Genomic DNA, 20,473 nt, shown 5'->3' with positions numbered 1-20,473 from the left:
CGGGAAGGCGGTGCCACGCCTCTTCGAGCCTGGCGACCCGAGAGACACGCCCCTCCACCAAAATGCAGGTGTTAATTCGCTCTCCCATTGGCTAGGCTACCTCCGTGGCCCCGCCCCCCAAGGAACTAGAGCCGGGGGCCCGGGGACTGGCCAGCCTCAGGGAAGGAGCCTTAAAGAGCCCGCGACCCTGGTGCTGCCCACGCTCTACGTGCCCAAAGCCGAGGCACAAGCGCTCAGGCAGGTACACGTTAGAAACTTTATTCTCTGAAGGCTGGGGAGGAGTGAGAACAGGGGTGAAGTCACCCCTTCTCCGGCTCCTCCTGGATCCTCTCCTGATCGCACTCTTGGATCCCAATCGCCGGCTTTAGATTCTGGACTGCCTGCCTCTTGGTTGACCGAGCAGAACCCCGACGGCTGAACATGGATAGCCGCCGCCACAGCACAGTAATCAGAAGACTTTCGTTCGACCTGCGATCCCGTTGCTCCACCGAGTCCGCATCAGTGCCTGCGAGGATGCGAGGCCGCTGAGTTCTACTCTCCCCAGTCCAACCTCCTGGTGGTCCAGTCCCCACTCCCTGCTCCTTGGGCCCCCTGGTGTGTCTCTGGTCCCACCTTCTGACCCAGCCTCCTTGGCCTGCTCATCCGAAGTCTGAAAGTCCTTATCTTGGCAGCAGCCCATGGCCCCGCTTGCGACCCTGCACTAGGTGCCACCCAAACCAGCCGGCAGGTTCCCGGCCCTGCTTTTGTGACGTCAGATACCCCCACCACCCCAGCTCAGGGAGCGGCCACCACTCACCACCACTCTCCCATCACAAAAGGCTCAAGGTCATGTTACGTTTTAAGCTGTTTATTTACAAAGTGAGCACAAGCTCTTCAGGAGCTGGTGGACCCGGGCCGTTTCTTCTTTCTCCGTCTGGCTTGGAGAACGCCTTGGGTCTGCTCCCAATCGGGGAGCTTCCGCTTAGCAGCTGCCTCCAAGGAGGCCCAAAGTTCATCTGTCTCTGTGTCTTCTGAGGGCACCTTGTTGGGCTCCTGAGGCTCTTGCGGTTCATCCTGGTAAGTGGGAAAACCCTTCAGGAATCAGAGTACAATAACAGACCCACAGGGAGGAGAATCATCCCTCCAGGCACCACCCCTTGTTTCCTGCTCCTAAAAACCATGCCCATCCACGCTCCTGGACTTCCCTGGTGGCTCAGCTGGTCAAGAATCTGCCTGCAATGCGGGAGACCTGGGTTCAATCCCTAGGTTAGGAAGATCCCCTGGAAAAGGAAATGGCTTTTTCCACTCCAGTATTCTGGCTTGGAGAATTCCATGGAGAGGGGAGCCTGGTAGGCTACAGTCCATGGGGTCACAAAGAGTCACACATGAATGAATGTCTTTCACTTCACTTCATCCATGCTCCTGTTACCCTTGGCAATGACCCTGTCAGGACTATACCCAGCAGGTGGATGGACAGTCTCAGGTCTAAGTTCCAGCTGCTTCCTTTTCCTCTTCACAGAGAGATCCTCACACCTATACCCTTAGCTCCCATATTCCCAGACGCAAGAGCTTACCTCCCAGTTATCCCTGCCTGACAGGAGGAGGCAGTTTAATTGAGATTTGAGATAAACCTGCAAGAGATGAGGGACCTTAAGGGGCCAAGTCTGCTGAAACAGAAACAAGAATGGGGGAGGGAGGAGGACCCAAGAGGCAGGAATGAGTGGTTTCTCACCTTATGCTCCAGGCCCCGTGGATTCCGGATCCTGTGTATCCTCAAGACTCTGTCCAAACCACAGGAGGCTAGTAGGGGCTTTGAAGGGTGGCACTGCAACCCTCGGACGCTGCCTGCCAGTCCCTTTAGACAGCCCAACAGGCGCCCTGGAAAAAGGGGGCAGTTATCAGTGCTCTAATTGGTTCGCCAACAATCATTTATTGAGTGTTTTCTGTTCAGATCACTGTCTTTCAACATTTAATCCTCATTTAACATAATGCTGACACGGCAGTTACCATTAACATCTCCATTTTTCAGGTGAAGAAATTAAGGCACAGGGAACTGACAAAGTAATTTGTCCAAGGTCACAGAGCTTTTGGCAGAACCGGGATTGAACCTGGTTCTGGCACCTGAAAGAGGGCTCAGCAGCTCCACCACCCCTTGTCAGAGGGGAATCCTGCCCTTCCTCCCCACCCCTGCCCCTCTGCAAGGCTCCCTGGTCTACTCACCTTGCCGAAGGTCAATTTCTGCCAGCTGCCCATGAGTATTCCCCACAATCACTGAACTGAGGGGGAGACCGGAGAGACACACGTGGGGTTGGTCAGCAGGAGGCCCCTGGAGCCCTCCCCAACCCCCCTTTGCCCTCGACACACTCACTTGCCCTCAGGAGTGAGGGTCATGGCTGTCAGCGGGTACTCTCCGTAGGTGGCCTCAAGGACTGGCCTGCGCTGAGGGGAGGCTGGATCATAGACACGGACCTGGAAGAAGACAGGCATCATAACAGCGCCTTCACTCTGCACGGCCCCTCCGGCTCTACGTCTTCACTTCCCCTCATTTGTGTTGTCGTTTAGTTGCTAAGCTGTTTCCAGCTCTTCCGTGACCCCATGGACTGTAGCCCACCAGGTTTCTCAGTCTATGGGATTTCCCAGGCAAGAATACTGGAATGGGTTCCCATTTCCTTCTTCAAGGGATCTTCCCAAACCAGGGACTGAACCTGAACTTCCTGCCTTGGCAGGCAGATTCTTTACTGCTGAGCCACCAGGGAAGCCCCCCTACCCCATACACTGCTTTTACAATCCACTCTTTCAGAGAAACTTTCTCATTTGAAACACGCTTCTTCTCTGAGTGTTGAGGAGTAGAGGAGAGTTGCTGAGGAACATGAACATATAGAGCTGAGAACAGAGGTTCCCCCAGGCTAGGAGCAGCAGCATCCCCATGGTCTGCATGTGTGAGCATTCCATCTATACTTCCCTCTCATGCTGGAAGAGCAAACTGGCCGAACTGTCAGAGTTGCTGAACTCAAACAGAGAAAAAAGTTTAGTCTGGACAGGAAGGAGAGAGGAAGCCCTCATATGTGTGCTGAGCAGAAGTGTATTACCAAGAGCTGACTTCAGTATGCAGAGCAGAGGAAGCAGGGCAAATGTAGCCCCACCCAGTCCGGCCTGGGTCTTAGAATTTCAAATTCCCTGGTGGTCCAATGGTTAGGACTCCGAGCTTCCCCTTCAGATTCGATCCCTGATCAGGGAAGTATGATTGCCACGCAGCATGGTCAAAGAAAAAAGGCCCAGCTGAAAGGATCCCCAGTTGGGCCTTTCCTATACAGCTGAAGAGTGGAGACCAAATATTTCAGATACTAGAGGGTTATGGCTGGGTCCCAAAGCAAATTAGAGACTGCCATCAGGACCAGAATCCAGTTCTCTTGATACCCAATCCATGTCTTCTCATAACACAGGCCCCATGTGATTCTACCATGAAGGGGACACTCCCTTGTCTCTTCCAGGTGGGAAGAAAAGGAAGAATCACAGTTCAGGCAACTCCTTCCTAGAATGTAGTAAGCGAAGGTCACTGGCTTCGCCACTAGGCTGGAACAGATGGGGGAAGTGGTCCTTCTGGGAGCTCAGGGATGACAGAAGGATGGCGAGAAGAGTGGCTGTGCCAAATGGTGGGAACCGAGCCTGCAAAGAGCAAGCCTCCTGTTTCTCCAGGAAGCTGTGTGAGCCCAGAAAAAGTTAGGGGTGAGATGTGTGCCTTACCTGGTGGTACCCTGTACAGGTGACGAGCTTCTGTGACTCCGGGAGGAACTGTATGTCCTGGTCCCATATGGGAACCCGCAGGTCGAGCCAATCATTCCGTACCTGGCGGTGTCGGTAGATGAGGGACAGAGCTGGGAGGGGCTCAGTGCATCCCTTCCTCTGCCTCTATCATCATCCCCTAAAACCCAGCCAGCCTCCAGTTCATAATCAGTGGCCTTGACTCCTGGGAATTCAGACCCAGTTCCTCTCCACCCGCCATCACTCACGTTCTTGGCCCTGAACAAAGGCTCCTCAGACCCCTGCAGGTCCCACACCTTCAGAGCATTCTCCTTCCCACCTGTGGCAACTATGTGGGGGCGTGCTGGGTCTTGGCGCATCCTACAGACCCCAGGGCCCACCCTCAGTTCCAGGAGCTGAAAAGAATGAGAGAGGGGAGATGAGAGTCACTTCCAGATCCTTAATCCTCCTCCCCCAAAGCCTTCATTGGCTCTACCCTGGGCCCCACCTTCCCCAACCATCAGGATCAGGATGGGGCGGGGGGCCTCACTGGGTCAGAGGATGCCTCCTTGTCCTTGTCATGCCAGACTCGAAGAATCCCAGAATCCACACACGTGATGAGGGTGCTGCAGGCAAAGGGAGGATAGAGTTAAAAGAGCAGGGGTAAATGGTGTTCTCTGTCTTCAGTCAACCCACCCCCAAATTCATATGAACTAGACTCCCTCCTACCAGCCCTGTTCCTAAGGAAGCCTCTAGGTAACTCAGGTCTGGGCGGGGCTTGGTGGCTGTTATTTAATTTCCTCATCAAGGTAATGGTTTACCGGTCTTATAAGTAAGGAAACTGAAGCTACGAAAAATTATAAGATTTGTCACTTAGTTATAAATGTCAGAATCAGAGCTGCAATCAAGACTGTGATACTGCAAAGCAGAGTCTTTACTATTCCACAGCTCCCCCTGGGGCACCTGGCCCTGCTGGTCTTTTTTGATGTGGTCACCAGGAGTCAGGAGGAAGAGCTCTGAAAGCACTGAAATGGGACTGCTCTGGATTTAGTGTTTGGTCAGAATCAAACACCGGCTTTCTCTCTCAAGTTCCCTGTTCTGGGTGTCAGACCAGACAAGCCAATCTCTCCCCAGGATCTATACAGCCCAAGCCCTCTGCTTTTTCTCATATCCGCCCACTCTCCCCAACAAGGTTCAGGCTCTGGGTTTTCCTGGCTGTGGCAATAGTCTCCCAACTGCCCCCTCTCCAATCCATCTCCACATTCCTGCAGGCTCACAGCTCTGACTACAGTGTTTCCTGCTCAGAAACCAATCATGCCTCACTACCTACAAAACTGCAGATCGCTCAACCTGACACTTAAGCACTTTATCTTAAATCCCAACTTACCTTGTTTATCTTATATTAAAATGCTTCCTCATAAATTTTTAAAAAGGGAAAAAAAAAAGTTTCCTGGGCTTCAACCCCCAGTTCAGTTCAGTCGCTCAGTTGTGTCCGACTTTTTGCGACCCCATGGACTGCAGCACTCCAGGTTTCCCTGACTATCACCAACTCCTGGAGCTTGCCCAAACTCCTGTCCACTGAATTGGTGACGCCATCCAACCATCTCATCATTTTCTTCTCCTTCAATCTTTTCCAGCAGTTCTTTGTATCAGGTGGCCAAAGTATTGAAGCTTCAGCATCCGTCCTTCCAAAGCATATTCAGGACTGATTTCCTTTAAGATTGACTGGTTTGATCTCCTTGCAGTCCAAGGGACTCTCAAGAGTCTTCTCTTCAACCCCCAAATGCTGTTTATCTTCCCTGTGATGTGCCTTATAGCCTCACACCAATCCTTGGCCTCTGCTCAGGCAGGAGCCTCTTTCTAGAAAGCCCTTACTCCTTTTTCCACCTGTCAAAATTCTACCCAACCTTCAAGGCCAAGTTCAAATATTCCTCCTCCCCCGTTCTAGCCTTCCAGACTCACCTGTCAGAATTAACCTCACCAAACCTACAGTCAGCTCATAGTCTCTCTCTTCACCTTCAGAAGAAAACTAAGCCGGCAACCCAGCATTTCCTATTCTTTACTTTAGGAGCTTTACCACTTTGTTGGTGGTTGTTAGCCCCCATTTAAAAACGTATTCTAAACTTCCCTAGTGTCTCAGTTGGTAAAGAATCTCCTGCAATGCAGGAGACCGCCTGCAGTGCAGGAGACCAGAGAAGATTCGCTGTAGAAGGAAATGGCAAATCGCTCCAGTATCCTTGCTTGGAAAATCCCGGACAGAGGAGTCCTGCGGGTTACTGTCCATAGGATTGCAAAGAGTCAGACACGACTGAGCGACTAACACTTTGACTTTCAAACTATTAAATAACGTCCTCAGGGTCATCCAAAAGGTTATTATGCCAAAAAAACAAAAACCAAAACTCTGGAAGAAGCAAACTCTATGATAGCAGATACTGTGTCTGATTTACCTAAGCCTTTGCATTTCTCCCAGTGCCTATAAACAACCGAGTAAGTGTTCCATAAATGTTTGTTATAGGAATGAACTGACGAAGGCAGGAAAAAGGCCCCTGTCACGCAGACCAGGCTCATGTCACCTCAAGGTGGATCGCCACTACGCGGTCGTCCAGCGGAAGCCTCAACGCTCTTGCTACGACCTGAGCGTTTCTGCAAGGGGTTTGGTCTTACCCGTCGACCTGGGCGAGGCCTCGGAACGTGCCCTCCCCTCCAGGACATTGCCTCTGGCCCTGGAACCTGCCTTCCTCGGTGCTGAAGTGCTTCACAGTCCCATCGGCACAGCCCACCAGGATCTGCGGGCAGAGGAGCACAGGATGGCGAGAAGAGCGAGACGGCCGCGCCCCAGCCTCCCAGCTCCGACTGTCAGCGGTCGCTCACCTGTGTCTCGCCGCCCGCACCCCAACACAGGGCGCTCACCGCCTCTTCGCGCCGCGCCTGTCCTGACGCCGTGAAGTTCGCCGCCTGTTTGCGCTGAAGGTTCACTCCTGCGGGACACGGACGTCAATCGCGTCAGCGTCGCGAAACGGCGACGCCCGCAGTTCCCGACGCCCGATCCCGCTACCCACCTTTCAGGATGCCAGTGTCGGTGCCAACCCACACATGGTTCCAGCGTGCAGCCGCAGGCGCCATAGCGGAGCTCGGGAACCCAAGGCTCACGCTTCCGGCGCAGCGCCTGCGTCACCAGCGTGCGCCTAGTCGGATCCGGAGGAACTCCATTTCTAGGCCTTTAAAGGACCGGAAGAGTAAAAATATTCTCCCCGCCAGCTGGTTTTGCTTTTTACAAAAATGAAACCTGGAGACTTGTTTGTGGAGATCTGAACAGTAACTTGACCATTTTACATTTGGAGTAAAAGGCATACTACCTCAACCACGATATCGGATCCAGGCAGCCCTAGTCTGTTCCTCTGCTCAAAAGCAATGTATGTTTTCTGTACAAGAGAAGAAAAAAGCTTATTTCAGGAACGATTCAAATCACTAACGAGGCGCATGGCTTCAACTTCAAGCGTAATAGGACAAAATGAACAAAGTTGGGGGATATGAAACCGACGAGCTCGGTTTTGGAAAGTGAGGGTAGGGGCGTTACTTTTATTTCCTCACACTGAGATTTCCTGATGGTATAAAACAGCACCATGGGCAATGAAGATCTACAAAATTAAGAGAAACAGTTCTTCCAAAGATAAGCTCCAACTTTAAAATCTCATAACGGCCCTCTTTGGATGACTTGTCTGAAATAAAAGTCTATCAGAAACTTTGCCATCTGAAATTATATCAGTAAGAATAAAGCATCCCACTCTTGCCTGGCAGATCTGCCCTCCACAGAGAAACAGTCTTGATTACCACTTCAGTTGGAGAACTGCCAATAAGTGTCAGAGCTTAACATTCTAGGCAAGCCGCGCGGTAGGTTAGTCCGCAGAAACACACCACAACCACCATTACCGCCCCCCACAGACCCTAAAGTAAATCTGAACGGTCTCTTTCTCTGAAATACTATGATTTCCCTTTATGAGACATTCAACCATTTCTCTGGTCCAAAGTCTTCCTCGTTGTAAGCCAGGTGCACACTTAGAGTTTTCAAGTTGAGGGAACTAGACCAGGAAACTTACACGTTATAAAGAGGAGTACTAAGCACTACTCAATATCTTCCCTACGGCAAATAACTTCTCTAATACGTGCACGTCACCATTCTTAAAATTGTAGTTGTTTAGTTGCTAAGTCAGACCCGACGGTTTTGACGACTCTATAGTCTTATATCCAACCAGGCTCGTCTGCCCAGTTGATTCTTCAGGCAGGAATACCGGTGAAAATCGAAAGTACTAGTCACTCAATCGAGTCTGAATCTTTGCGACCCCATGAACTGTAGTCCGCCAGGCTTCTCTGTGATTCTCCAGGCAGGAATATTGCAGTGGTAAAAACTATTCTCCTCCAGGTGATCTTTGCAGCTGCGGGGAATCGACCCCACGTTTTTTAGTTGACAGGGACTTGCTCTTGTTGAGCATCTTAAAAAGCCCCGAATATACGTAAAATCGCACCACAAACACCCAAACCACTACCATTATGTTACATGTACGAGAACCCTTACAGACTGTTAGTTCAAGCACATTACAAAATGTAAATTAAGCTGCTGTACTTAATAAAGCTTTAGAAACACTGAAAAAAAAAAAAGCCAACATGTTGGTCGTGATCCACCCGTTGCGACCCAAGCAGGTGCCCAGCTTTTGTAAAGGAAACACGTTTTTCGATTCTGATAGGAGTTAAATTGTGTGGACGAAAAGTACACAGTAAAAACCAGCACAGCGCTGAAATCGTATTTAGTGACCCTGTCCGCTTTAATAACTCTGCTACATAGTCTGTGTTACATTTTTCAAACAGAAAGGTTACGGATAGTTTTAGACGTTCAAGCAGGTTTTAGAAAAGGCAGAGGCACCAGAGATCAAATTGCCAACATCCGCTGGATCATGGAGAAAGCAAGAGAGTTCCAGAAAAACATCTATTTCTGCTTCATTGACTATGCCAAAGCCTTTGACTGTGTGGATCACAATAAACTGTGGAACATTCTGAAAGAGATGGGAATATCAGACCACCTGACCTGCCTCTTGAGAAACCTGTATGCAGATCAGGAAGCAACAGTTAGAACCGGACATGGAACAACAGACTGGTTCCAAATAGGAAAAGGAGTATGTCAAGGCTGTATATTGTCACCCTGCTTATTTATATGCAGAGTACATCATGAGGAACGCTGGGCTGGAAGAAGCACAAGCTGGAATCAAGATTGCCGGGAGAAATATCAGTAACCTCAGATATGCAGATGACACCACCCTTATGGCAGAAAGTGAAGAGGAACTCAAAGGTGTACTTGATGAAAGTGAAAGAGGAGAGTGAAAAGTTTGGCTTGAAGCTCAACATTCAGAAAACGAAGATCTGGTCTCATCACTTCATGAGAAATAGATGGGGAAACAGTGTCAGACTTTATTTTTTTGGGCTCCAAAATCACTGCAGATGCTGATTGCAGCCATGGAATTAAAAGACGCTTACTCCTTGGAAGGAAAGTTACGACCAACCTAGATAGCATATTCAAAAGCAGAGACGTTACTTGCCAACCAAGGTCCCGTCTAGTCAAGGCTATGGTTTTTCCCGTGGTCAATTGTATGGATGTGAGCAGTTGGACTGTGAAAAAAGCTGATCGCCGAAGAATTGACGCTTTTGAACTGTGGTGCTGGAAAAAACTCTTGCGAGTCCCGTGGACTGCAAGGAGATCCAACCAGTCCATTCTAAAGGAGACCAGTCCTGGGTGTTCATTGGAAGGACTGAAGCTGAGGCTGAAACTGCAATACTTTGGCCACCTCATGCGACGAGTTGACTCACTGGAAAAGACTCTGATGCTAAAAAAAAATTGGAGGTGGAAGAAAATGGGGACGACAGAGAATGAGAGAGCTTATCAACGACTCGATTGACGTGAGTTTAAGTGAACTCCGGGAATTGGTAATGGACAGGAAAACCTGGTGTACTGTGACTCATGGGGTTTTTAAAAGGGTTGAGTCTAGCATGAACTGAGTCTAACCCTAACTTATTGAGAAGTTACACGTTAAGTTAATATAAAATCTTTTTTTGACACAGTGTTTATTCCCCCCGAAGGGGGTGCACCGTTCCTGGAAGTACTGCAATACCAGGTCGATGCGTGGAGTGGACGGAGCAAGCTCCTATTCCAACTCCTAATTCCAAAAATCCATTTAATATATTGTCCTCGGATAGAGGACGTATCAGATATTAAACTGATAAGAACAGATACTACACTTGATCTTAGCCAAAAGGCCGAGAAGCGATAACAGCGTTCCTCCCTCCGGGTCAGCCTTACTCTTAGTGTACCTTTTACGGTTGTGGTGACTTTTGTGGCCTACTCATTGGATTTTCCTCAACTTTCAATCTTGCTTAAAATCAATTTTTCATCATTTATGATTCATATTAATAACTAAAATTTGGAAATAGACCTTAAATTGTGTCCTTTACTGCTTCCCCTTCCGGCTAACTCCTTGTGTGTTTTGCATAAACCCGCCCCGCCGCTCTTTCGCTTTCTGGGATTGGTCCCCATGCTAGACGTGATTTCTATGGCCGCCTGGTGTTTTACCCTCTGAGACTGGCGATCTCTCCCCGCCTGAAGGGGCAGCAGAGCTGTGGTGGTCGTTAGTCTGTCGAAGCGGATGCAGGGCAACGCCCCTCTTCCGGACATTTACTTGGAAAGGCCCGCGGTTTCTGAGCGCTGACTTTGGTATCCAAAGAACCGAGTTGGGACCCCTGTCCGCCAGTTCCTGATTTGAGGCCACGATGCATGTTGCTTGCACTTCCCAGGTGGCACTAGTGGTAAAGAATCCCGCTGCCAAAGCAGGAGATAAGAAAGGCAGGTTCGATCCCTGAGTCGGGAAGATCCCCTGGAGGAGGGCAACACCGCCTCCAATATTCTCACCTGGAGAATCTCATGGACAGAGGAGCCTGGTGGGTTGCGTTCGCAGAGTCGAACACCACTGATGGGACTTAGCATGCACGGCACGCACGCAAAGCTTGTTGCTTAGGCTCCTGTCTTCTCTGAATAGCCTCCCGCGCTTAGGGGGTGCTTGTGAGAACAGAGGACGTGCTGCTCTCGGTCCAGAGGTGACAGTGGAAGTTGGCCTTTAGGACTGTGTTCCCCTCGCATTACGGGGCTCCAGGCTGGCGTCTGCCCCTCCCCGCTCCCTCCCCACTTACATCTTGCCGTTTGTACCATCCACTACCCACCGTTGGCCCCACAGCGGGGGAAAAAGCGGCCTGAGAAAAACGTTTCGGAGCCTCCTGATTTCTAAACCCAGGAACCAGCGGTGGGAGAGAGGGTGAGGCAATGCAGGTCAAATTTAAGAGAAGCGGTACTTTAGAGGCTCAGAGCAAAGCCCAGCTGTACGAAAGGTATTAATGTCAGGCTCTTGCTGAGAAGGGACTTGAAGTCCTGTTTCCTTGGAAACCATGTTAGTGTGAACGCAGAACGTTCTATTGGAAACCTCCTTAACTGAGCTCTACATCTGGGTTGGTATTGTAGGAGGCCGTGTCTCTGGAGCCTGGCGGGCTACGAATCGTGGGTTGCGAAGAGACAAAGGGTCTCGGACACAACTGAGCACACAGACACAAAGACAGACGCACAAACACACACCGTGCTGGGTTGCGATCCTTCCAGCAAGAGTAGGACGTTCTATTTTCACTGATATGATTACAACTAGCAAAGTGTGATCATCTATGACTTTAGAGACTGTGGTTTCTCACACTCTGTACCTGTTAATAAACAGAAGCAATTTCCCCAGGCTTCACCGATAAACCCAGAGCCTCTAGGGAGAAGCCAAATTAAGGGACTGTGGTAGACAGAATAATGCCTCTACATGCCCATGTCCTAATTCTTAGAACCTCTCATTATGTCACTTTACACGGCAGACAAAAGGTAATTCACATATATGATTAAAGTAATAGTTTTGAGGAGAGATCATTCTGGACTGGGCTTCCCAGGTGGCAATAGTAGTAAAGAACCTGCCTGTCAGTGCAGGAGTCATAAGAGATGAGGGTTCAATCCCCCTGGTAGGGAAGATCCCCTGGACCCACTCCAATACTCTTGCCTAGAGAATCCCATGGACAGAGGAACCTGGTCGCTAAAAAATCTGACAGGACTGAACAACTTAGTTCTGCATCTTCGTTCTGGATTATCTGATGGGCTCCATGTACATAATTACAAAGATCACAAAGGGAGACAGGAGACTCTATGTCAGATTGATGAAGCATCAGAAAGATTTGCTAAACCATCACTGGCTTTGAAGATGGAAGAGGGTTGTCAGTAAAGGAATGGGGGTGGCCTCTAGAATCTAGCCAAGGCAGAAAACAGATTCTCCTTCGGAGCCTACAGAAAGACATGAGCCCTGTTAGCATTCCTTGATCTTAGCCCATTGAGACCCATTTCAGATTTCTGACCTCCAAAACTGTAAGATAGTATATTTGCTTCGTTTTAAGCAACCAAGTTTGTGGTAACTTGTTGTTCAGTCACGGAGTCACATCTGACTCTGCGACCCCATGGACTGCAGCATGCCAGGATCTCCTTTCCTTCACTATCTCCTGGAGTTTGCTCAGATTCATGTTCATTGAGCCAGTGATGCTATCTAACCATCTCACCCTCTGCACCCCATTATGCTTTTGCCTTCAGTCTTCCCAAGTATCAGGGTCTTTTCCAATGAGTCAGCTCTTCGCATCTGGTGGCCAAAGTATTGGAGCTTCACTTCACCATCATTCTTTCCAATGAATATTCAGGGTTGATTTCCCTTAGGATTGACTGGTTTGATCTTCTTCCAGTCCAAGGGACTCTCGAGAGTCTTCTCCAGCAACAAAATTCAAAAGCATCAATTTTTCAGCGTTTAGCCTTCTGTGTGATCCAACTCTCACTACTGGGAAAACCATAGCTTTGACTATATAGACCTTTGCCAGCCAAGTGATGTCTCTGATTTTTAATATGCTATCTAGGTTTGTCAGGGGCTTCCCTAATGGCTCAGATGGTAAAGAATCTGCCTGCAGTTCAGGAGACCCAGGTTTGATCCTTGGGTCAGGAATATGCCCTGGAGAAGGGAATGGCTCCTCACTCCAATATCCTTGCCTGGAGAATCCCATGGACAGAGGAGCCTGGCAGTCTAGTCAATGGGGTCACAAAGAGTCAGACACAACTAAGCAACTAGCACTTTCTAGATTTGTCATAGCTTTCCTTCCAAGGAACAAATGTCTTATAATTTCATGACTGCAAGTCACCATCTACAGTGATTTTGGAGCTCAATAAAATAAAATCCGTCATTGTTTCTACATTTTCCCCTTCTATTTGCCATGAAGTGATGGGACTGGATGCCATGATCTTAGTTTCTTTATTGTTGAATTTCAGGACAGTTTTTTCACTCTCCTCCACCCTCATCAAGAGGCTCTTTAATTCGTTTTCACTTTCTGCCATTTGAGTGGCAACTTATTACAATAGCCAAAAAACAAAAATAAACAAAAAAACAAAAACCAACTAATACAAAGGCAAAAGCAAAATTCAGTTTCTTTGGGTACTTACCTGGTAGTCTAGTGGCTAAGACTCGGCTCCTGATGCAGGGGGCCCGGGTTCAATCGCCGTGCAGGGAACTAGATTCCACATGCTGAAACTAAGAGTCCAGGAGCTGCAACTGAGACCTGGTTCAGCCAAAGAAGTATTTAGAAAAAAAAAATCAGTTTAATATTTATTTGGCTGTGCTGGGTTTTAGTTGTGGCATGTAAACTCTTAGTTGCAGCATGTGGTATCTAGTTTCTTGACCAGGGATCGAATCGAAGGCTCCAGCATTGGGAGCTCGTAGTTTTTGCCACTGGACCCCCCAAGGAAGCCCCTTGTTTCTTTCAACCCCAACCTTCTCTAAATTCTGCAAGACTCAACCTGGCTCAGACCATAGCTCCCTAGCCAAATAAGCTTCAGTCCGTCCATGCAGGCTGCAGTCAAGCATCCCAAGCACAGATCTCTGGGGGCTTTTCCCTGGCAGGTCTCAGCTGTCAGGTTGGCAGTAGCCCTGTTCCTCCTCTAAATAAGGTTGAGAGGGAATAGCTGTGTCACTCGCATCTATTGACTCCTGCCTGTTGCTTCGTGGGTACTGGGGGCTGATAGTGAGGGCCCCACCTGAACCTGGAAACCTGTGCTCCCTGGGAGACCATTTGTCCATTTGTTTATGCTCTTGAGCAGATACCCTACAATGATGAGCAAAATGACATGGACTCTGCCTTCATTAAGTTTAAGGTCTACAGGGAAAAGGAAGATAAGTCTCCTGTGATCCTCCAGGCAAGAAATGAATGTGGCTTAGGGGTGGGGGTGGGTAGCTGTGGTGGATGGAGAGAAGTGGAAGAGGTCATGGAAAGGGAAGGGAGAGGCAAGGCCAAGGGAATTTTCTTTCCATGTGGGTACACTTCACTTTTGTAATTTAATGTTTTATTTTCATGAAACTGATATAACAATGCCCCTCAATTTACATCCCCCTTTTGTTTCTTGCTACACCATGCAGCATGTGGGATCTTAATTCCCCAACCAGGGATCAAACCCATGCATCCTGCAGTAGGAAGTGTGGATTCTTTTTTTAATTGAAGGATAATTGCTTTATATTGTGTTGGTTTCTGTGTACACCAATGTGAATCAGCTCTAAGTATACATATATCCCCTCCTTCTTGAGCCCACCAGGTTCCTGTCCATGGGATTGTTGACAATACTGGAGTGGGTTGCCATTCCCTTCCCCAGGGTATCTTCCCGACCCAGGGATTGAACCCGGGTCTCTTGCATTGAAGACAGATTCTTTACCATCTCAGTCAATCCGTTCCGTTCCGTCGCTCAGTCGTGTCTGACTCTTCGTGACCCTACCAGGCTTCTCCATCCATGGGATTCTCCAGGCAAGAATACTGGAGTGGGTTACCATTTCCTTCTCCAGGGGATCTTCCCGACCCAGGGATCGAACCCGGGTCTCCCACATCGGGGGCAGATGCTTTAACCTTTGAGCCACCAGGGAAGCCCAGTCAATAGGGAAGCCTATTAGGTTCTTCCACCTCACAACTGACTCAACTCAATTTTGTTGTTTTATGGCTAATATTGGGCTTCCCTGGTGGCTCAGAGGTTAAAGCATCTGCCTCTGATGCGGGAGACCCAGGTTCAAGGGTGAAGGGAATGGCAAACCACCTCAGTATTCTTGCCTTGGGAACCCCATGAACAGTATGAAAATGGAAAAAAAGACCACCAGAGAAGTCCCTAAATTGCCTACTTTAGCAGTGCTGACACAACCATATTATAAACATGTGAAAACAGATGAGCATTCTAGTTCATCCATTTTCTCCTTCTATTGAGAAATATAAAGGTGGTCATTATCTGAGACATCAGACTCAATAGACCTAAGCTCTGGGAGATCCAGGACAGAGAAGCATGGCAAGCTGCAGTCCCTGTGGTCGCAGAGTGGGACATAACTGAGCAAGCAGCATGTACATTCTTGCCAGAATTCTGTGGACAGAGAAGCATGGTGGGATACAGCCTATGGGGTCACAAAGGGTTGTACAAGGACTGAAGTGAAATAACGTATCCCAAGTGGGTACTAATGCAGTTCCTTTCTGAAGTTCTGGTTGTAGGCCCAGGGCTGTTAAACTCCACAGAAATTTAGAGATTCATGTGAAGGATAGGGGCAACCAGACACCAAAAGTTGATAGCCAATTTTTCTATTAACTGATGACCCACTGTCTCCTAGTATCCAAAGTCTTAAGGTTTTAAACACAGTTAAAGGGGTCACTCAAACTCAGTAAACTTTCATGCAGAACTCCTCACCCAAATGCAGATTGGAAAGATCCAAGGAGGCTCCCTGAATGATACTTCCCTGGGTTAGATGATTTCAGCAGTAGGCAAAGTGTCAAGCTAAATGGGGAAAGTCATTTAACAATCTTTCTGGGATTATTTCTGTCCAGTCAGACCCACTCAAACACAGGAATCAGTGAAGGTTTAAAAAATTTTTAATTTAGAAAGGCTGAAACGATTGCATGCTAATTTGAACAGTCAATCTGTGCAAGGATTTTTCAGTTTTGATACCTTCCACACTGGATTCCTATAGAGAAAAAGAAAAATGAGTTTTTTCTTACTGGATTTTCATAAGTACATACTTAATGGGTTTCAAAGAGTTATCCTTTAAACATGGTTAGTGTATTTAATGCAAGTACATGAACAGATACTTACCACTATGTGTGCTTTGTTCTTTCTTCAGATCTAGGGGGGGAGGAAAAATCTGCTTTTCAACCAGTCATTTATTCCCCTCTTTGCCTTGTTTAGAAATTCTCATGATCCCTCAGACAGTTCCCTCTGGAACAAGCTTTCCTCTTCTCCCCCAGCCAGCCCCAGTGGGTTCACCTTTACAGGCTCTGGGACTAGGACAGGAAGTAAGACTTGCGAATATTTCTTCACTGGGAAATTTTAACTTGACATACCTTGTGTTTAAGTTTACTCACCTCTCAACTTCAGATTGGAGCTGAGCAGATATATGGTTTACTCCTTTCCCCTGCAAAAGATTGTTTGGGAACTAAGTCAACTGTCTCTAGGACAGGCCCATCTATAAAAGCTATGTAGGTTTCACTGGACATTTTACAGAAATCACCAGCTAGTCCAAAACGCTTCATGTTGGCTATAAGGCCACTCAGCTTCCCGCTGCAGTCACTTTTTACTCCAAGGGACACTCACAGCTCAGAAATACCTTTCAGTCATAGTGATCAGACTGGGGCGGTATTGAACTCATCACCGATGAGTGGCAATGTCACGGGTGGCTCACTAATGGCTGAAGACAAACTTTGGATTTAGCAAGTAACGTCTACAGTTATTCAAAGCACCAAACAAAACTGGTGAATTGGTAATAGACTTACTTAAAATCATTCTCAGGCACCAGACAAGGAGTTGCACCTAAAACACAAAGACAGCTAAGTCAGTAATGCTTGCTTCTTGCATTATAAGCTGTCTCTGTCTAAGCTACCATTCCTAGAAAATCAGCTTTCCGAGTCTCAACAGCAAATCATCAGCCGAACGAGATTCCATGTAAGTCATCACAGATGCCTAAAAAGGCATTTTTCTCCCACTCAATACATTGTATGCACAAACACATATGGAGATCACTCACCTCTGAGCATCAGTAACTCGCAATGGTACCTACGGAAGGACAAAGCTATGAGTGATACAAGTTCCTTACACACAGTACCCCAATGTTGTCTTTTCCAGTTTCTCAGGTGTTCATGTCTTTTCACTGTTTAAGTCATAGTGAGCTAGTTTGATTCATCATAGAAACTGCCTATTTGGTGGCGTATGCCATACACACATTAATCAACTAACCTTTTAACTCTGGAGGCTTTCCAGGAGTGTATAGCAACAAGCTGCTCCTGAATGAGAAGATCATGTAATTAGCAAAATATCTAAAACAACCAAAATTATTCTAACTAGGGTTAATGAATAACCCAAACCAAGCAAATGCTGTTCATTTGCTGTACCTCAGACAATTCCTTATGGAATGAATTTTCATCCTTTCTCCCAGTTAGCCCCAGTGGGTTCACCATTACTGGCTCTGGGGCTAGAACAGGGATAAGACAGGATGCCTGCTTTCCTCATTGGCACTGGAGATAAGCAACAACAATCAAGGTTACAAGTACTCACCTCCTAACTCTTTGCAGGAGCCATCCTAAGCAGATCAGGAGGCATCTAGGAAATAATAAAGATAAAATAAGATATCAAGAAACAGCAGTATCAGAAACAAGAGAAACCCTTCCATTTCCCACAATACTGAGAGAAGTAACTTACTGTAAGACAGATGACTGTATTAACGCTGTGACAACCTACAAAAGGAGAGAAAATGGTTACTCCAAAATACTGGGATGAAATAAAACTTCTTCATTAACAGGAACTGCCATCAGAACTCTAACATGCTATTAACTGTGGTACCTCACAGAGGATCAGCATTATCAATTCAAATCATCTGACAGTAATGTGTGGGTGAGGGAAGAGCACACCCTCACAAGGAACTGTGATGCTTGCTGGGTTGCTGACTCCCTCCCCAGGAAAATCATTCCAAGAGGAACAAGCTGGAAGGAGCAAAAACACAACACTGCTCCACCGACCATTTGCTCTCCTGGCTGTTGCAAACACCAGAGACCACAACCAAACCTCCCATTTGGACACTTACGTGCATTCACCCTGGGAGACAGTTGGATTCCTCAGGACTGGTGAGGAGATGCTGAAGAGAGAGAAAAATAAGGCATTCTTTTTTAGTACTTGAGAACTACCATTAAAAGACCCTGGAGCATTTCGGGCCCACTTCTCAGTAGTAAGATGACATCACTTTTGAGTTCAGGCATATGCTTGTCATTTTACATTCATCATGAAGTGGCCAGTGCGATTTCAACCAGCAAGTCCCATCCCGATACTGTGCTTCTACCCCGCATCTGCATAAAGCATCAGGTACCCACCTGCAGCATCACCACATTTGATCCACACAGGGAAAAGTCTTGTCTCATCCTCCAATCTGTAAGCTCCTTTGAATTAAACCACATCTGGGAAAAAAACAACACCCTTTCTTACTTTTATATCTCATAGTTTAACTGTCCCACGTTACTCCCTTAACAACGCAGAGCTAAAAGCCCAAACATTTGCTACGGATGGTGCTACTCAGAGTTTTTATGCTTTCTCCACTAATCCATCAGAAAGAGAGAGTTCAATTTTTGAAATCATCCCCGTAGCACATCCCATCAGACTCCCGCATATTCAACAAGTAAGGATAAAAAGACAGTAGAGGGAGGCCAGAAGCACTTACCCCAATGAGACCTATTTACGATCCTTCAGCGTTTGGCGCGCGTCCGAACCCTGCAGACAAAAGGACATTGGGTCAGCACTATGTTTCACAAACGCTTTGTTTTCCTGAGCTAAGACTGCGTTGCCGTGCAAGGCCGGCCTCCTCAGAGTTTCTTATCCTCACGGAGCTCAGTACAGGTCTGTGAAAAGGGTTTCATCACAGAGAGGCCCGTTGGCACTGCCCGCCATCGCCATCTTGTCCTTCACAAAGCCCCTGTTCCTTAAAGGCCTCAACACTAAGGTCACGTTTTCTCTCCTCCCCCACGAACGCAATAGGTACCACAAAAAGAGGCCAAGGCGCGGGCACGTTTCCACGGCCGTAAACGTGCAACAAAATTCAACAAACCAGTGTACCTACCGAGAGCTGCGGCTAAATGAGGCCGAAGGCCTACCGCGAGCCACATAAATACCATCTCGCAGAGGCCCACGGGATTTGGGGGCGGGACTATGGCGGGCGCAAGCGCAGAGGGAAATGGGTAGATTGTAGGTAGAGATTTCTAGGGGAAGTACGAGAGGCTGTGCGCCTCCTGAAGCGGTGGCGCGAAAAAGGTGCGCATGCGCCTTAGGGAGTGCGCAGGCGCGACGGACGTGCTGCCGCGGATTCTTTACTGCGGCCTTTCTTGTCGCTGAGACGACGAGTTCCTGGCTTCGCGCAGATCCTGGACTGACGTCCCGTGTCGGTCACAGCTGACTGCCCCACAGCCTTCCCTGAGCATTCCCTTGCTTGCACACACTCTATATCCACGTGCAGGGTCCTACTCCATGGACCGCGAGCCTCACGACCCCTCCGCTGGCGTCATCTCGGTTCCAAGCCAGCCGCCCAGCGAGCCTTCTGGGCCTGGTCCTCAGGGGCCCAGCGCGGGGGGCGACTCAGGTATTACTGGGCCCCGGGCCGATATCGACTGGAGGGCTCTTGCATGGAACCGTTTTGGGAAAGTGAATCAGGTTGTAGGTGCTCTTGAAATATTGTAACAGTTTTAGGATATTTTCTGTAACCGGCCACCATTGTCCTGCCTGGTCTGATTTTGCTAGGAGCTTGTAGTGGGGCTACGATAGCTGACATTTAAAGCGCCGTTTTAAGCACATTGCGTGTGTGTGTGTGTGTGTGTTCAGTCGTGTTCGACTCTGCGATCCCATGGACTGTAGCCGGCCAGGTTCCTCTGTCCATGGAATTTTCCAGGCAAGAATACTGGAGGCCATTTCCTACTCCAGGGGCTCCTCCCTACTCCAAGGGATCTTCCCAACCCTGGAATGGAACTCGCGTCTCTTGCCTTGGCGGGAGTCGTCTTTACCAACTGCGCCACCTGTGAAGCCCCTTAACGCAGATTCCCTGGAGGGAATCTATGTATAAAAAGCTTTTGCAGAGCCGCGTACAACTCCTGCCTAATTGACAGGGTGGTTCCAGTCATCTATACCCTTGTTACTGAGGCCAACCAGTTTTAGTGTAATCATTTGTAGTGCACACCTAGGGTACACGGCCGTTTTAAAAGTGTATTATATGTACATTTTATAACCATTTATTAAGCTCTTACTGTGTGGTCTCCTGGATGACCTCATTTACTACTGCAACTCTAGGAGGAGGCCATAAAGTAATGTTAGGGATGAGGAGCCTGAGATCTGGAGGGGTTAAATACCTTGCTCAGAGTTACCCAGCTAAGAAATAACAGCCCAGGCGCAAATCCAGGCAGTCTTGATGACAGAGCCTGCACTTCTGATCACTCTGCTTTACTGCTCTCATCACACACTTCTCTGGGTATTTGGGGGCAAAAAGTACACAGGAAACAAATGGCGTGATCCCTGGATACTGTTTCTCATTTTTTTTTTCTTGTCTTCCTCTCTCCAGGAGCCTTT

General features: G+C 48.2%; 3 protein-coding genes, 1 long non-coding RNA gene and 9 other non-coding genes across 16 annotated transcripts in view; 1 reads left to right on the top strand and 12 right to left on the bottom strand.

The window, feature by feature from the left end:
- Nucleotides 1-136: 136 nt before the first annotated feature.
- TEX54 (testis expressed 54) lies at nt 137-679 on the bottom strand. Its single transcript, XM_088832240.1, has 2 exons — nt 613-679; nt 137-505 (listed from the first exon to the last, which is right to left on the bottom strand). The coding sequence occupies exons 1-2, from the start codon at nt 677-679 to the stop codon at nt 300-302; spliced, it is 273 nt and encodes a 90-aa protein (XP_088688366.1). The 3' UTR covers nt 137-299.
- Nucleotides 680-816: 137 nt separating this feature from the next.
- On the bottom strand, nt 817-6,935 carry WDR74 (WD repeat domain 74). Of its 2 annotated transcripts, none has more exons than XM_055415701.2 (11): nt 6,780-6,935; nt 6,592-6,698; nt 6,385-6,506; nt 4,271-4,346; nt 3,990-4,136; nt 3,724-3,825; nt 2,348-2,448; nt 2,200-2,255; nt 1,712-1,857; nt 1,554-1,628; nt 817-1,053 (listed from the first exon to the last, which is right to left on the bottom strand). In XM_055415701.2, exons 1-11 carry the CDS (start codon nt 6,841-6,843, stop codon nt 874-876), a joined length of 1,176 nt encoding a protein of 391 aa, XP_055271676.2. In that variant the 5' UTR covers nt 6,844-6,935; the 3' UTR covers nt 817-873. The 2 variants fall into 2 exon arrangements, with proteins under 2 accessions (XP_055271676.2, XP_055271677.2); XM_055415702.2 differs by having other exon boundaries at nt 819-1,053; nt 1,554-1,610; nt 6,780-6,934.
- Nucleotides 6,936-9,844: 2,909 nt separating this feature from the next.
- Nucleotides 9,845-10,035, bottom strand: LOC129549104 (U2 spliceosomal RNA). Its single transcript, XR_008684468.2, has one exon. It is a non-coding gene; the product is annotated as a U2 spliceosomal RNA (small nuclear RNA).
- A 5,703-nt stretch (nt 10,036-15,738) lies between these two features.
- Nucleotides 15,739-19,052, bottom strand: LOC129548842 (uncharacterized). 3 transcript variants are annotated; one of them, XR_008684408.1, is made up of 12 exons: nt 18,981-19,052; nt 18,585-18,634; nt 18,241-18,324; nt 17,958-18,008; nt 17,576-17,610; nt 17,432-17,476; nt 17,114-17,160; nt 16,905-16,933; nt 16,654-16,690; nt 16,246-16,295; nt 15,977-16,006; nt 15,739-15,848 (listed from the first exon to the last, which is right to left on the bottom strand). It is a non-coding gene; the product is annotated as an uncharacterized LOC129548842 (long non-coding RNA). The 3 variants fall into 3 exon arrangements; XR_008684407.1 differs by having other exon boundaries at nt 16,246-16,690; XR_008684406.1 differs by having other exon boundaries at nt 15,739-16,690.
- LOC129549130 (small nucleolar RNA SNORD22) lies at nt 16,081-16,206 on the bottom strand. Its single transcript, XR_008684491.1, has one exon. It is a non-coding gene; the product is annotated as a small nucleolar RNA SNORD22 (small nucleolar RNA).
- LOC129549129 (small nucleolar RNA SNORD31) lies at nt 16,472-16,539 on the bottom strand. The gene has a single exon (XR_008684490.1). It is a non-coding gene; the product is annotated as a small nucleolar RNA SNORD31 (small nucleolar RNA).
- On the bottom strand, nt 16,769-16,838 carry LOC129549127 (small nucleolar RNA SNORD30). Its single transcript, XR_008684487.1, has one exon. It is a non-coding gene; the product is annotated as a small nucleolar RNA SNORD30 (small nucleolar RNA).
- Nucleotides 17,002-17,068, bottom strand: LOC129549122 (small nucleolar RNA SNORD29). The gene has a single exon (XR_008684483.1). It is a non-coding gene; the product is annotated as a small nucleolar RNA SNORD29 (small nucleolar RNA).
- Nucleotides 17,265-17,391, bottom strand: LOC129549131 (small nucleolar RNA SNORD22). Its single transcript, XR_008684492.1, has one exon. It is a non-coding gene; the product is annotated as a small nucleolar RNA SNORD22 (small nucleolar RNA).
- On the bottom strand, nt 17,680-17,755 carry LOC129549123 (small nucleolar RNA SNORD28). The gene has a single exon (XR_008684484.1). It is a non-coding gene; the product is annotated as a small nucleolar RNA SNORD28 (small nucleolar RNA).
- Nucleotides 18,088-18,159, bottom strand: LOC129549125 (small nucleolar RNA SNORD27). Its single transcript, XR_008684485.1, has one exon. It is a non-coding gene; the product is annotated as a small nucleolar RNA SNORD27 (small nucleolar RNA).
- Nucleotides 18,435-18,510, bottom strand: LOC129549126 (small nucleolar RNA SNORD26). The gene has a single exon (XR_008684486.2). It is a non-coding gene; the product is annotated as a small nucleolar RNA SNORD26 (small nucleolar RNA).
- Nucleotides 19,053-19,206: 154 nt separating the features above from the next.
- The window catches only part of SLC3A2 (solute carrier family 3 member 2), a 28,097-nt gene continuing 26,830 nt past the window's right edge, over nt 19,207-20,473 (top strand). The window contains exon 1 of the mRNA XM_055415693.2: nt 19,207-19,496. Coding sequence (XP_055271668.2) covers nt 19,385-19,496 — 112 coding nt within the window. The 5' untranslated portion in view covers nt 19,207-19,384. The remainder of the gene's footprint in view (nt 19,497-20,473) is intronic.

Source organism: Moschus berezovskii, chromosome 25 (genome assembly GCF_049115385.1).
Source record: "Moschus berezovskii isolate FMDL1 chromosome 25, NW_MosBer_1.0, whole genome shotgun sequence".
NCBI lineage: Eukaryota > Metazoa > Chordata > Mammalia > Artiodactyla > Moschidae > Moschus > Moschus berezovskii.
This window is presented reverse-complemented; position numbering and strand designations above follow the sequence as displayed.